The 16,110-nt window shown below is 36.9% G+C and overlaps 1 protein-coding gene across 2 annotated transcripts; it reads right to left on the bottom strand.

Annotated features, from left to right (window-relative positions):
- Positions 1-263: 263 nt before the first annotated feature.
- Positions 264-4,663, bottom strand: LOC11442245 (pentatricopeptide repeat-containing protein At4g33170). 2 transcript variants are annotated; one of them, XM_003603186.3, is made up of 2 exons: positions 1,177-4,663; positions 264-706 (listed from the first exon to the last, which is right to left on the bottom strand). In XM_003603186.3, the coding sequence occupies exon 1, from the start codon at positions 4,638-4,640 to the stop codon at positions 1,719-1,721; it is 2,922 nt and encodes a 973-aa protein (XP_003603234.2). In that variant the 5' UTR covers positions 4,641-4,663; the 3' UTR covers positions 264-706; positions 1,177-1,718. The 2 variants fall into 2 exon arrangements, with proteins under 2 accessions (XP_003603234.2, XP_039687753.1); XM_039831819.1 differs by lacking the exon at positions 264-706 and adding an exon at positions 728-997.
- Positions 4,664-16,110: the final 11,447 nt, after the last annotated feature.

Below are 16,110 nucleotides of genomic sequence, written 5' to 3'. Positions count from 1 at the left end.
TTCTCCATATCTTAAAAATTATGTGTGCCCAAAGTCATTCAGTCAAGATAGTCACGTGATCTTACTATGCAATCTTAATTGGACAGCTTCAATATTTGTGCCAAGTTTACAGGTACACCGCTGAAAAAAGGCTGCACCTCAAATCACACTATCCTATCTCGATTTAATGGTCACCACTGCGATGATGGCATGGATTTGTGAATTTGTAACCACGTCAAATTGAAAAATGCCTTTTATCACCGGGGGCGTAGCGTAGCCAGGGGTGTAAACCATAATGATAAATTTTTAATACATTTTTTTAGGGTATATTAAACCAAGGCATAAGGAGTATTGCCGGGAAAAGTTACAAACATAAAAACTCTAGCATGAGAATTTTAAAGGGAAAAGTATAAAGGACTTTTCCTCTCAATACCGGTTCTTAACAGTAGCAATTAGCAAAAGGCATATGCCACCTGCAACTCCACCAAAGCTCGACCAATTCCTAAAATGGAGATTTAAACTGAAGGCCAATCCAACCATGAACTTCCAGCTTAAAGATACGTGCGAACAAAACTCCACAAGAATATTAAGACCGTGTTTTAACTTCCAGCTTAGGAGTATACGTTCAATGCTATAATGATCTACATGAAGTATTTTTCCTGGTTAACAATCAAATTCATAGCATTTTTCTTGATTAGTCCCATTTATTGCATCAAAAATATGTTTCCTGTTTCAACAAACAACAAAGTCAGCAGCTAATACAGCAACAATGATTCATAATGACAACTAACAACAACAATGACAAAATCCACCACAATATTTCACAGTACACTAGAGTCAGCAGCTAATACAGCGACAATGATTCATAATTAGCAACTAACAGAATGATTTGGAAGAGTATCACAGCAGGATTTGGTTTATGTAGGTTGTAGAGTCAAATGCATTTTAATGGTGAGATCATCCACATAACTTTCAAGTTTTTCTTCACAATTGAGAGGATCCAAATCCATCACAGCAACTAACAAAGACAAAATCCCCAATTTTAGACAAATCAAAAACCCCAATATTGATTTCACAACACAAATATATTAGTCATAGACCCAATTGCATAATGAATCAACCGACGGAATACAATTGAGTCATAAAATAATCCAAAATTAAAAAACCCCAACAATGGGGATTTTGAAATTCAATTACCTGTTTCTGTTATGTTGCTGTTGGAGGCCCAATGAAGAGGAGTTGGAAGCTTGGATTTCGCTGCGGTGTTGGTGGGCGGTGGAGGCCAAACCAGAAAGATCCCGCAGAACCAAACAAAGAGAGTGGAAGAAAATTGGGTTGCGCGCACAAGAGAGAGAAGGAACTGGGCGGATCGTGTGACAGTGAGAGGGAAGCAGGGTGTGTGTCAGGTGTGGCGCAGTGGAGGTGCTTGGGAAGCTGCTGCCGGCAACAAGAGATGAGAGAATTTAGAAGGGTAGAGAGAAGTGTGAGACGAGAATCTGAGAGGGTGGATTGAGTCCTGGGTCAAAGGTGCAAAACAAAATTTCAGAGTTCAATATGCAAAAGATATAGGGTAGCATGGCATTTGCAGTTTTTAATAGTTCAGGGTGTGCAAGTGCACCCCTCACTAATACATGGGTCCCCCTCTGCATATCACCCAATATTAGAGTTGATTCCAGGTTAGCTGATAGCACTCGAACAAGCCAACTTAAAAAATGGGATTTAATAAAGGGGAAAACATTTCACCAGTAATCACCACAAGAGCATATCCCACTCCTAAAATGATGGAATCGATTTGCATCCCTCAAAACTATCTCTCGCTGAAAAACATTAGATATATACTTGATTGCATTATGACAATCTCCACATACTCTAAGGTTTTTAATTACCCTTAATGTTGTGGATGGTGGAGTTTTCATGAGCCCATAAGCTATTGCTAGCTTCTCACTATGATAAGATAAAGCACTCTCTTTATCTTCTTCTTCTATATCCACAAGTGCAAACTCTGTGTCAGGGACATATCCTTCTTCTTTGATCCTCTTCATAACATACTCTACCTTATTATATATCAAATCAGTTTCTTCATGTGATCTATCCCCAGCAACAAATAAATGCACCTTGTTTTTCATGTCTATCCAACTAAACCCTGGTTCCTTCTTTACATTTACTCTTTTCATCATATTCCTAGCACTCACTGCATTTTCCCATTGGTTAGCAGCTGCATAAATATTGGATAAAAGAACATAAGCAGCTGAATCAGATGGATCCATGGTAAAAAGCTTTTCCGCTACGCGTTCTCCAGTCTCTTTGTCTCCCTGAACCCTACAAGCATTAAGCAGAGTTCTGTACATTGTAGCAGAAGCTTCAAAAGGCATTGATGATACCACCTTCTCGGCCTCTTGTATGTGCCCCGCACGGCTAAGGGCATCCACAAGACAAGAATAGTGCTCAATCTCTGGTTCAACTCCATAGGTTTTCTGCATAGAATCAAAATTTTTATATGCATCAGATGTCAAACCAGAATGACTACAAGCAGAAAGGACCCCAATAAAAGTAACTCTATCCGGCGTTACACCCCTAGATTTCATTTCATTGAAGAAGTTGAGAGCTTCCTCAGCATTTCCATGTTGAGCTAATCCTACTATCATGGCATTCCACAAGGCAACACTCCTGGTGTTCATTCTTCTAAATAAGCCATATGCATCTTCGATATTCCCACACTTGGCATACATGTCGACAAGTGAGGTCATCACAAAAGGATCAAAAGCACAATTCAACTTCATAATATTTGCATGAATCTGCTTCCCTTGTTCTAGTGCTGTTAAAAGAGAGCAAGCCTTGACAAGGGTAGCAAAGGTATACTCGTCCGGTTGCACCCCAGCGAGTCTCATCTGATGATATGTAAAAAGAGCTTGCTCTTCCTCCCCATTTTCCACACATCCCGAAATCACCGTGGTCCAAGCAACATCATCCGGCGAAGGAATCTGATTGAAAACTTTACGAGCACTTTTCATCTCTCCACATTTTAGATACATGTCCAGAATACCACTAATGACAAACAAATCATAATGAAACCTCATTTTTATAACAACAGCATGAATCTGCTTCCCTTGTTGAAGCCTCACCAAGCACCCGGCAGCTTTGGCTGCATTTGCAAAAGTTATCTGATCAGCTTTCTCTCCCCTTTCATGCATTAGGCTAAACAGCCTCAAGGCTTCGCGATAGTTATCACTCACTGTGAACCCATGCATCATAGCATTCCAAGATGCCAAATCAAATCCATCTTGGTTATGAAAAAGAAGCTCCGCCTCCTCCATCTTTCCACCCTTAGAATATACATCAATTAGAGCTGTCGAAACAAATGAATCTAAGACGATCCCAGCTTTTAAAGCACAGGTATGAACTTGCCTACCAACACAGTAGCTTTCTTCAAGAGAGGAGCAAGCCCTCAAAACGCTTGTAATAGTGAATTGATCCGGCAACAGGCCACTCCGTAATAAATCAATGAACAGCCTTAAGGAACACTCCTCTAAACCACTTCGAGCACAACCCGATATCACAGTGTTCCACGAAATTAAATCCACTTCTTTCATCTGACCGAACATCCTTCTTGCATAATTAACAGAACCAGCCTTAACATACATATTAATAGCGCTATTCGCAACAGACACAAATTGATCCCATCCGAACCTCACAACAGCACCATGAATCTGTTTTCCCAGTTCAAGATGGTTCAAACTGGCAACCACAGAGAGGATCACAATATAGGTCAAGCTATCACACGGTACACGCGATTTGATCATATCTCTAAAACAATCAACAGCTTCCCAACCTTCACCTGCTTGGAGATACGAAGACAAAGTCTTGTTCCAAACAGTAACATCTGAATCATCATCACAAACAAACAACTTAGTTGCATAAGCTCGAACCTGCTCCAACTCCCTTTCAAAAACAGTTTTTTTACCAACCCCCATGAGAATAGTCCGAACACTAACACAATCAGGACGCAGTCCACTTCGATGAAATGCAGAAAAAAGACCCAACACTTCATCACCAGCACCCATTTCAACATAAGCCTTCATCATCACATTCCATAACACCACATCCCTCACAGGCATTCTATCAAACAAAACACGCGCCTCCCTAATTCGTTGAAACTTAGCATATATATTAACCAATGCACCAGCAACAAAAACATCCCATTGCAACCCAATCTTAACAGCATAACCCTGAAGCGCCTCAGAAGCAGACGGAGAACCATAGAGTAAACACAGCTTAAACAATGGAGACAGAGTATGACGAGTGGTGAGCATAACGGATTGACGTAGAAGACGGAAAATGTGAAATGCTTCATGGGTTTTTTCGACGTCATGAAGCTCTCCGGTGTGAGCATATGCGGCGAGGATGGCATTGTAAGTAACAAGGTCTCTGTCTGATTGAGGCGTTATGTCAAACAGTTTGCGTGCGGAAAAAAGAGAACCGCATTTAGCGTACATTGTGATGAGGTTGTTGGTTAGATAACGGTCGGGGTTGAGGCCGGAAGTTAGAATGAGGGCGTGAGTGCGTTTTCCGAGGATGAGATCGGAATCGGCGATGGCATGGCGGAGGATGGAGAACCATTGTGGAAGAAGAGAGGAAGGAGACACACTGCATTTGCGACTCATTATCTGAATAACTAACTCTTGTTAGTTGTACGTCGCTTTACAATATCAATGAAAAATTAATATTATTTTTTCTATTATATCTTTAACTATTTATTACTCTCTCTTCTTTCAATTCCTTCATTTATCTTTCCCATATTATTTATTGAAGACAATTTTGTAAAACAACTCATAATATCTCTTTCCCACACAATATTAATTACATTTCTTAATATGCGTGAAATGCCCAAAACATCATACAATTTGAGACGGAGGGAGTACTATACTAGTACCGGTTGTGATTATGACTTATGAGATTCTTTGGAAAAATTTATGAAAAAAAAAAACAAAGAGTCACTTTAGTCCCTCAAGTCGCTGTTACTAGGTCCCTGACTCAGGATTAAATACAAATAAGTCCCTGACTCTGCACTTTCGTTATCACTTTAGTCCTTGACGTTAAAAAAATCTTTTAAATGATGATGTGGCGCATATGAGGTGTCACAGGGACCAAAGTGAAAGTAGAAAATGGTCACTTTAGTCCTTGAACCAAAATTCAATATCCCCAAATTGAATATCAAATCTCTAAATCCCTAAATCTTAAATCCTTAAATGTCATATAATTATCTTTTTTGTTCAAAATCAATCATCCATTAAACACTAACCTATTGTTAGGTCCCTGACTGTGCATACTTACTATCAGTTAGGTCTCTGACAGGAAACATGAAATTCACTAAAGTCCCTGGCTATTAGGGACCCACTACAAAATGGAGTTTTTACATCAGTTGAAAATGAGTTTTCACATCAGGTGGCAACTGATGTAAGGTGTCATGATGTGGTAAGTCCACACCCTTTCACATCAGTTTTGAAAGCTGATCTTGAAGCAATGATATGTTGGGCTAATGTTTGAAGTTTTATAGTAGTGTCATAGTGTTGTGGTTCCGTTATCTCTTTCTCCCTTTAATATATAATGGCATCAGGATTACATATATAGAGAAATGAATTATGAACGGTGTGTTTAATTATAATCCATGTAAGTATTTTAAAGTCATAGCTTGATTTTTTATGTGTCTTTCAACAACAATAACCAATTTTTGATGGAGAGATTTGAATAACTAATGCATAAATTCACTTACTAAAATACACATGCTAGAAGTTGCATGTTGTGATCATTATTACCATAGTTTAAGACATTGTGTATAGACAATGACATTCAGATTTGTACAAGAAGGTGTTGATTCATGGTATTAAGTTACATGAAAGAACTTATGCTTTAGTTGCTTTAACTTTTCATGAAGAAAAAAAATTAAAGTGAGAAATTTGATAACAAACTTGGAAACATAAACAACTTATGTTAGATGTAGCACTAGCACCTACTAAGTAGAACAAATTTTGAGTTAGAAATTATGTTAAAAGAAATTCAATAGAAATGAATTATCATTTCAATATATCTTGAGCTCTTGATTATTGTATGCTTAGACCTACGGGGTAGAGATATGAATTATCATGTGAATATAACAATAATCAAGAGTAATAGATGCTAATATATTTGCTAATTCATCGTCATGCACCTAACTGATAGTAAGTATGTACAGTCAGGGACCTAACAGTAAGTTGTTGTGTTTAATGGAAGGTTAATTTTGAATAAAAGAGAGAATTAGATGACATTTAGGGATTTGAGATTTAAGAATTTAGGAATTTGATATTCAATTTTGGAATATTGATTTTTGGTTCATGGATCAAAGTGACCATTTTCTACTTTCACTTTGGTCCCTGTGACACCTCATATGCGCAACATCATCGCTTAACAAATTTTTTTAACGTCAAGGACTAAAGTGATAACGGAAGTGCAGAGTCAGAGGCTTATTTGTATTTAATCCTGAGTCAGGGACCTATGTGATAACGAGGTGCAGAGTCAGGGACCAAAGTGACTATTTGCTAAAAAAAAAATGACATGTTTATAAGTTTTTTTTTTGGCATGTTTATAGGTTGTTTTCAACATTTTTTACCATAAGTTTACCTTAACGGTCAAATTTGCTCTAATGTTCGTAGATCGTAACACCACTCAAGGGTTGATCCAAAGTTATTATTTCGGTTGCATAAAAAGATCCTTGGACCACAACTTAAGGTACACCATACACAACATCTTTTCTTTCAATACCTTTCACGTTTACCCTTACAAATTTTAACGTTAAAGTGTTTGCAAGTACCCCAACTTGTATCTCGACAGTTGTTGCTCGATACAAGCTACCATTCTGATCATTGCAGAAAATTGATATTTGCAAGACTTTTAATACCTTATATTGGAATTTCTTTATTGATGTTTCAAAACAAGTTGGGTTTTAGCGGCAAAATTTGCAATTATATTCTTGATGTTTTTCACTATGTTAATTCTTCTTTCTTAATTAATGGAAAAACTGATATATTCTTTTCTTCCAAAAGAGGTGTAAGAGAATGTAATTCTTTCTCACCTCACTTATTTTGTCTAACTGATAAACTTCGTATATCAGTGACTTCTTCGTAGACAATGAAATTCTCTTTCACCTCGCCTATGACTAAGTCCAATACCTTGACGAGAAAACCCAAAATCTTAACATCATACCTTATAACTCGAGTAGAATATGAAAGAACCACGTGCTGCACATGTCCTTTTAATCGATCAATCCATGTTGCACACAAGATATCGAACTAAAGGTCTAGTGGAGGAGACATATCCAGACCATAGTCCTGCTTACAACACCATTGTTGACAGCTCTCTACTAAGAGAACTCTACTACCTTAAACATGGAGGGCCTTGATCATCACATGTTGCCAGCGAGGTTCACTTTTGTTCATACTTTAAGAACAAATGAAAAATACACTCTAAATGACCGTTGTGATGATGATTCCAAACTGTATATGACCGAGCAAGCTTGCCAATGTTCTCATATTACCTCAGTTGTATCTTAATTTGAGGTGGTAAAGTATAAAGTTAAATATGTTTTTGGTACAACGAAAACAACATTTAAGTTTTTTTTTTTTTTTTAAAAAAGGATGCGTTTTTTAAGTTTTGTTTTACACTTTTTTTCTACATAAATTTTAATTTTGGTCCTTATATTAAGTTTTTTTTTTTTTATTGCATAAATGCTTTAATCTTTCATAGCAACTAAATAAGAGATTTATGTTAGTAAAGCGAAACAAACATTAAGATTGAATAAATTTATGCAAAGATTAAACCTACGAAAAGTGTTCAAAATGAACATAAAAATAGAGTTTTGGAATGTCAAGAACAAGTGACAACGTGAGAAGTGATACTTGAAGTCTTGAATGTTTTGTCAAAAGAAATTAGTGTTACTTGAATGTGGACAAGCACATCATCCTTCACAAACAATACTTCCAGTCTTTACACAATCCCCTCGTTGTTATCCTTCGCTCTTCGTTTACAGCCACCATAGACGTGCACGTCCACAAAACATTTAATTTGATAAAGAATATAAATATAGTATATATTTAAGACCTTCTTACTTTCTTTTTTTCTTCTTTGAATGATGTAAAAAAACGTAAATCTTGCATTATCCTTGACCATTGATCATATGCGAAAAAACAATTGTTTGGTTAAGATTTTGATTTGTTAATTTTTTGTTGACTTCCGAAGTGTTTATCTATATCTTTAGCGTGTTTTTTACCTTCTAATTTGATAGTGTATTTTAACATTTTTAATCAGTTGTATTTGTTGTTCATATATCAAATGTGAATAATATGTCTCATATTAATGAAAAAATGAATGTTGAACTTTTTATAAGGGAGTTAACATATAAACCTAGTGTCTTAAAGTTTTAGTTAGTCTAGTGTCTCTCAAAATATGGATTAAAAACATTCCATTTCACTGTTTACTTTTTTATTTTTTTTTACCAATTCACGATCAATTTAATTGTACTATCTATATTTTGACATTTAAATTACTCTTATTTTTCTGTAAAAAAAATATAGACGAAATTATTGGAGAAACTTACAAGTTAAACCACACGTTGATGATTCGGATGGTTTTATTGATTATCTTTCTCACAGCAGCAAGAGTTTTTTTCTGACATAAATTTTCGACTTATTTTGTACCAAAAAATATATATCTCGCTTATCTTCAATAAGATAGGATATTAGGATAGCATATATTATATGCTATTGATCCTCAAAATTTTCACTGTATTCGTCCGGTATATATTAATGCTATAACAATTTTTTAAAGAAACTAAAATGAATTATATTTACTAAGAACACCGTAATTATTATAGTATAAGGCGTGCCAAAACAATCACGAAAATATCAACATCCAGTAAGATTACAACAAAGTCAATCGATGCCCATACATACAAGCGGGCTCGACCACCAATTATGAGTACCAAAAATAAAGACCACATTATTAGCTTTCAACCACCACAGGGAATTTGATTTTACTTTATCTAACAACTATGGTAGAGAACAATTACGACCATGAAACAACCCGTCATTCCGTTCATTCCATAAAATCCGAACACACTGAAGCCAAATCAAGTGGAAGAGAGATCGACGCGATTTCAAGCCACCTGCATATTGAATAAATTGCATAAAATGATCCGTATGAGCATTAGAATCTACCCCTTCGACACCAAGCCAAGCCCGCACCATAGGCCATAAAGCACCGAAGAAAGGACAAGTCAAAAACATATGAGACACATCTTCAACATGCCCACATCCCGTGACACAAAGCCTAGCCTCCATCGGTAAAATGCCGCGATTTGTCAGATTAGCTTTAGTAGGTAAACGATCCCTCAACAACCGCTAAGCAAGGACTGAAACTTTTAGAGGTATCTGTTTGTGCTAGATTAACTCCATATTTTGATGAATATGAGGTTGTTCATGTGATGTCAACAAGTCATATACCCCACGAACAGTATAGCCACCAATCGGATCCGGTAACCACACCCATCTGTCAGTATCGGATTCCTGCAAAGAGACTGTTAGTAGTAAAGCCCTACACTCCTCTACCAAGTCCTCCTCCCACACCCATAAACGGCGACGCCACTGCCACGCTCCCCCACCATCCTCAACCCCCAACAAGAACATGTTCCTTACCGTGATTGCTTTATTGACGGCTAAGTCATAAAGACGCATAAAGCGCTCACACAACAGAACACTACCACACCAACAATCTTGCCAAAAATCGGTATCAGCTCCATCCCCCACCCTCCTCCTAACACAATCCACAAACCAACCCTCCCCACCCTCACCTATCCCATCTCTAATCCTGACTATCTCCCTCTACCACGAAGAACAGCTTCGGCCCCCATCCTCCAAACCACCATCCGCCACACCATACCTAGCCACCAACACCCTACGCCACAACCCATCTCTATCAACTAACAACCGCCAACACCATTTCTCTAGCAAAGCAATGTTAAACTCTCTCAATCTCCTAACACCCAGCCCTCCATACTCCCTCCTCAAACACAAAGAATGTCAACCAATCCACGAAATTTTTCTTTTATCCTCACTACCCCCCCCCCCAAAAAAAAAAAAAAAAAATTATTTAACAAAGATTCAATGGAAGAGATTATACCTGATGGAGCTTTGAAAAAGGAAAGTGCATAGACAGGAAGTGCAGTCAGGACGGATTTGAGAAGAATCAAACGACCACCAAAAGAAAGGAACCGACTATGCCAACCAGACAATCTAGATTTTATACGATTAACAACAGGCTCCCAAAATAATAATCGGCGCGGATCACCCTCAATCGGAAGGCCCAAATAGAGGAACGAAATTTTACCCACTTTGCAATCCAACACAGAAGCCGCTTCAGACAACCAAGAGGCATTAATATTCACCCCCACTAGAGAGCTTTTATGAAAATTTACTTTCAAACCAGACATCGCCTCAAACAAAACAAGACCACCACTCAAAGTACGAACATTAGCCCAACTTTTCTTCCATAATGCTATAACAATTGATATGATGTAGATTTTTTTAGGGGATCAATAGATTTGTCTGCTTCAAAAAAATAGTGTTAAATTGTTAATTTAAAGGAAATTATATGAAAATTAGGTCGGAGTGGATTAACATTTAGATATAATGTTGATAAAATCTTTAAAATTCTTAAGTAGATATATTAACAAAATTTTAAAATTTTAATCTATTTGACCAATAAAATAACCCAGTTTAGCTTATAATATAGTCCTTAAAAAAAAAAAAACTTATAACATAGGAATATTTTTTCGAAAGACAATATTTTTTATAACACTTTTTTACATGAGATTTTTTAAATCATGCAAAATATCGACTATAGAAATTTTAACTGTATATTTTATGACTTTTAGTTTTGGCTTAAATATGTAAAAGGTCTCTGTAAGTTCGCGTGTTTTTGGTTTTCGTCCCCGTATTTTTTTTTGTTCTAAAACAACCCCTGTAAGTTAATAACTTTTTGATTTTCGTCCCTCCCGTCAACTTCCGTTACAAAAACGCCTCCCTGTCTAACGACGGATGTCGTGGCAAAGGATGATGTGGCAAAAAATTCTTATGTGTCGTGACAGATGATCCCTGACTATATTACAGGGACCAAAACCAAAAACGAAAAGGTACATAGGGACGAAATTAAAAACACCTAAATAACAAAATTTGAAATTTAAAACCCTTGTTGTTTCCATATTCTTCCCCTCTCTCTCTCTCTCTCTCTCTCTCTCTCTCTCTCTCTCTCTCTCTCTCTCTCTCTCTCTCTCTCTCTCTCTGTTTTAGGGACGAATTCCAAAAACGAAAATTACAAGAGGGATTAAACGGGGAAAAAACGACTTATAATTTTCACAGATTTTATTCATCTTCTTCATCCTCTTCTCATCTTCTTCCATCTTAACCTAGAAAAACCATAATTCTTCAATCCTAACTCATAAAAATTCTTCCTTCTCGAATCTTCATCTTCAAAACTAAATTCATCATTCATCAAAAAATCATCAAACCCACATTTTCTTTAATCCCTCTCTATTCTTTTCAATCCTAAACAACACATCCACACCACATTAATAAATTCCACTGGAGTGAAACACAACTTGTAACTCCATAACCCTCAAATTACTTCAATTCCAATTTTCCAATTCTTCTCAAAAATTGAAGTAGAAATTTTGTATACACCAACCTATTACATTAGTCAGCAACTGAGTTTCACTTTCTAACTGACAATTCATTCTTGTGTTACTTGCCACACCTAGTTTCACATCTTCCTTGACTTTGATTCTATCCACTGTTTCATATGGTTTTTGTTTTACTTGTTGCCAATTTTACCTTCGATTGAAATTTTGACAAATTTGACTCATAGTTTGTTTGAAGTACTATTGCTACTACTTTTTCCCCTGAGCTATCATTTTCTTTACAAACAAAAGCACACATAGAACAACAAACCAGTAAAAATAAATTATTAGAGTTTGAAGAACACTAATAATTGGTATAATTTGGGAAGAATTGGAAAATTGGTGTAATTTTATAAGGATAAAGTTGATTTGGTGTAATATGGGAAGAGTCTGAAGGACAAAGCTGATATGGTGTAATTGGTGTAATTTGGGAAGAATTGGAAAATTGGAGAGGATAAGAGACAGAGAGAGGAAGAAGATGGAGAAATGGGTTTTAAATTTCAAATTTTGTAAGTTCACGTTTTTTATTTTCATCCCTCTATTCTTTTTCAATTTCGAATTTGGTCCCTGTAATATAGTAGGGATCACCTGGAAGGCCGCGTACGCAACTAATGTCATGTCAACGATTGCCACGTCATGCGCCGTTAGACACTTTGACATTTTTTTAACAGAAGTTGACGGTAGGGACGAAATTCAAAAAGTTATCAACTTACAGGGTTTGTTTTAGAACAAAAAAAGATACAGTGACGAAAACCAAAAACACGCAAACTTACAGGGACCTTTTACATATTTAAGCCTTTAGTTTTTATCCAAGCTGATGAGACGAGGTTTTCTTATTGTTAGAAATTATGCTATTCATTTCCTTTTAAATGTATCATGGAACACCAAGCTTTTGAGACACTTATCGAATAACCGAAGAAAACTCAAACCAATTACACACAAGATGTCAAAGAGAATTAAAAGACATTACAATCCAAAAGCAAATGATATGTTGATTTAATGTTTATGCCATGAAATAAATTTAAATTTACTTAGAGTATTAAATAAAAATAACTATTTTAAGTTTCATTATTATCGATAATTTATGTCTTTAGTTTCTTATAAAAAGATTCAAGAAATTAGTTAATACTGTATTAAAAAGTGAAAATAATATTAATTTGAAAATAAATTATATTTGCTAAAGTAATACTCGATTTAAAAGAGAAGGAGTATTATGATCTAGTACAATATTTTACACCAACAATGTTAAATAATTAGAGAATTGTTGTTGACACATTTGGTTAGGCTGAGACATACGAGTAATTTATCTAAGTGCTCTTCGGCAGTTAACTGTCGAAGTGTGAAGAAACCGACAGCAGTTAACTACCGAGGTTTTCCTCGGCAGTTAACTACCGAAGTTTTCCTCGGTAGTTAACTACCGAAGCGTCCTGAAGCCAAGGTAGAGGCAGTAGCTTCATTTCCTAAACTTGTAATGTGTTTCAAACACAAAACACAACATGTGTACCTGTTTTTTTTTACGCATAATGGTTCAAATCACAAAACGAATATTGGCGCAAATGCACAACTTAATTAAACCAACATTTTTACCATTAAACAAAGTAAAATATCCCAATGAAATGAAAACTAATGTCAACAAAATACGAATATACAAACCAATGTCATCAAAATACCAAAACTAAAAAACAAGTCCTAAAAAACGAACTACTGCTACTCCTGGTCTTGTTGATGTTGTTGGTGCCTCCTCCTCGGCCTCTGGCCTACCCTCCTGGTCAAGATCGGCGCGATCTGCTCCCTAACATGGGTCATGGCCTGCAACCACTGCTGAGGGCTCATGACTCCTCCTGGGTGTCAGGCGAGCTTCTCGCCTCGTACTGCTCCCACTGCTCTGCAATGATCTGCTCTTCATTTGCTGGCCTCGGAAGATCTTCTGGAAGAGGTGGCAAAATCTGAGGGTGAGACACCTCAGTGTACCATAACACATAGCCATCCGCCATGTCTGCTCTTGTGCCTGCTCACCCCATTCGACCGCCTTAAGCGTGTGAGTGCGGAAGTCGACGAATGCCTGCACAATCTGAGGCGGTGGCAGCTCTACAACATCGGTCGGATGTCTAAAGACGCTCTGGACGTATCTGTACTGCCTCAAAACCCGCTCGGGTAAGTGACAGTACACCCTACGAACACCACACATAATCTAGCCTGAACACCAGAAAACCTCCTCAAAATCCTGGATCTCCCAGTGCTCTTCGTACGGCCTCCAGCATACGTCATCAAACTGAATACGATCAAGAAATGAGCGACATGTCACCCCCTCTCCATGACCCTTATGTAGCTTCCACCTTGCCGCAACCGGATAGTTTTCCATGTAGTCGGTGTTGGGATCAACACTGTAAAAGCCAGGAAAATGCGCCAAAAACCATGTCTGTACAAACCAAACAAATCATATTTATAAATTATTACGCACGAAAAATATAACAAAAAAATAAAAGTTAAGGTTCACATTTATAAGTTTCTTACAGTGAGCAGTGTCACGCTTCCCCCAAGAGCTCTGTCTCCAGGCTTACAGGCCTCAGCTAACTCGCCGTATAGGTATGCCAGTGTCATCCATCCCTAGGAATAATTACGCATCCCCGCATAGTCCTCCTCCATGGTCGTCAGATAGACCAACTCGATGCGTTTGTTGCTTCTATCACCAAACAACAAGCATCCAACAAGATATAAGAGATAACACTTCACACAAAATGTCCTAACCCTCTGCAGCTTCTTCATCTCCTCTGGATCCTCAGTACCCGCCAATATGTTAGCCCTACCAAGGTACCCCGTATATAATTCCCTCAGCTTCGGATAACTAATGTACCCACCATGATCTGTACCGCAAATTTTCTCTACCTCCTGCTGCGACACACCCAAGTGCCTCATCAGTAATGCTGCTCCCTCATATCTCAGCATCTTCTTCCCATGGCTCAACATTCGCCCTTTAATCTGAAGATGCATAAAACATGCAACATCATCCAAAGTCACAGTCATCTTCCCGAAGGGCATGTGAAAAGTGTTGGTCTCGGGATGCCACCTCTCGCATAGAGTCATCAGCAGAGCATGAGGCACAGTGGCGTAGCCCAGGTAAACCAAATCATGTAACCCGCTCTCCCTAAGCGGATCCCAAAACCAATCCTGATTCCCATTTTGACGTCCGAGACTCAAAATCTTAGCCCCATGATTAATCGGTTTTACAACACGCAGCTTACGAACCTGAAATAATAGAAAAATAAACATAGTTTAAACAATTTATACATTAAACAATGTAAACATTTAACTAAACAAAATAAAACTTAACAAATGCAAAAATAAAACATAACACATGTAAACCTTAAAACTTAAATAAAACACATAACAAAAAAAATTAAATCATAATTAAACATAAAGAAAACAATAAAAATTGAGATAAAGAAAATAATTAAACATAAAGAAAAGAATTAAACAAACACACATATAAAAAAATATATTATAACAAACACACATATAAAAAAAAAATTAAAACATTAATTTGTGTTGCATATGATAATTTAAGATAATTAAAAATAACACTTACATTATCTGAATTATACCAAAGCGGCAATGCCACATGCTTGGCATAAGAGTGCAGCAGAGATATATCTTCCGGTCCTCCATGAAAGAGAGGCTCCAAAGGTAACACTGCTGGGGCAGCCGCTGCTGCAATGTCATTATCATCTGCTATATGCTGCTGCTCTGGTATATGATCCTGGTCATACCCATCATCGGTCACATCGTGGTGTTCCTGATCCTGATAATTCAGGTACTCCACCTACTGGCTCAGATCAACCACCTGCGACTCTTCAGGTTGTGTAGCCTGAGAAGCCTCCTGCAAACTCCTTGAACCATCCACCCTCCGACCTCTTCCCCTATTTGGGATGTGCCCGCTTTGCCTCTCCTTCCGGTGGCTTTGAGTTATCGCATGCCTACCACCAATCATCTTAGATGGATTACCCGAGTTCTGATCATAAATATCTACACAAAAAAAAATTAAAAAATTAACATCATTTCCATAACCTAATCAAACACATTAAACCTAAACTAAACATAAACATAATCAAACACATTAAAAGTACAACAATGAACATCATTTCCATAACTTAAAATCATTCAATATAATCATCATTACAATAAAATTTATGCCCATCATTTTCATAATAACATAAACATCATTCAATAATTAACATACACTTAATCATTTCTATGCACTTAATCATTTGTGTCCATCATAATTCTTGTAATCTAAACTAACTAAAAAATCAATATACACTTAACCAAACTATAATTAACATCATTTCTATCATTTCCATAACCTAAACTAA

This window comes from Medicago truncatula, chromosome 3 (assembly GCF_003473485.1).
Source record: "Medicago truncatula cultivar Jemalong A17 chromosome 3, MtrunA17r5.0-ANR, whole genome shotgun sequence".
NCBI lineage: Eukaryota > Viridiplantae > Streptophyta > Magnoliopsida > Fabales > Fabaceae > Medicago > Medicago truncatula.
Note: the sequence above shows the minus strand (reverse complement) of the source record. Positions and strands in the feature narration are given on the sequence as shown.

Coding starts and splice junctions, on each gene's coding strand:
- LOC11442245 (XM_003603186.3), bottom strand. CDS start 4,640: ATGAGTCGCAAATGCAGTGTGTCTCCTTCCTCTCTTCTTCCACAATGG.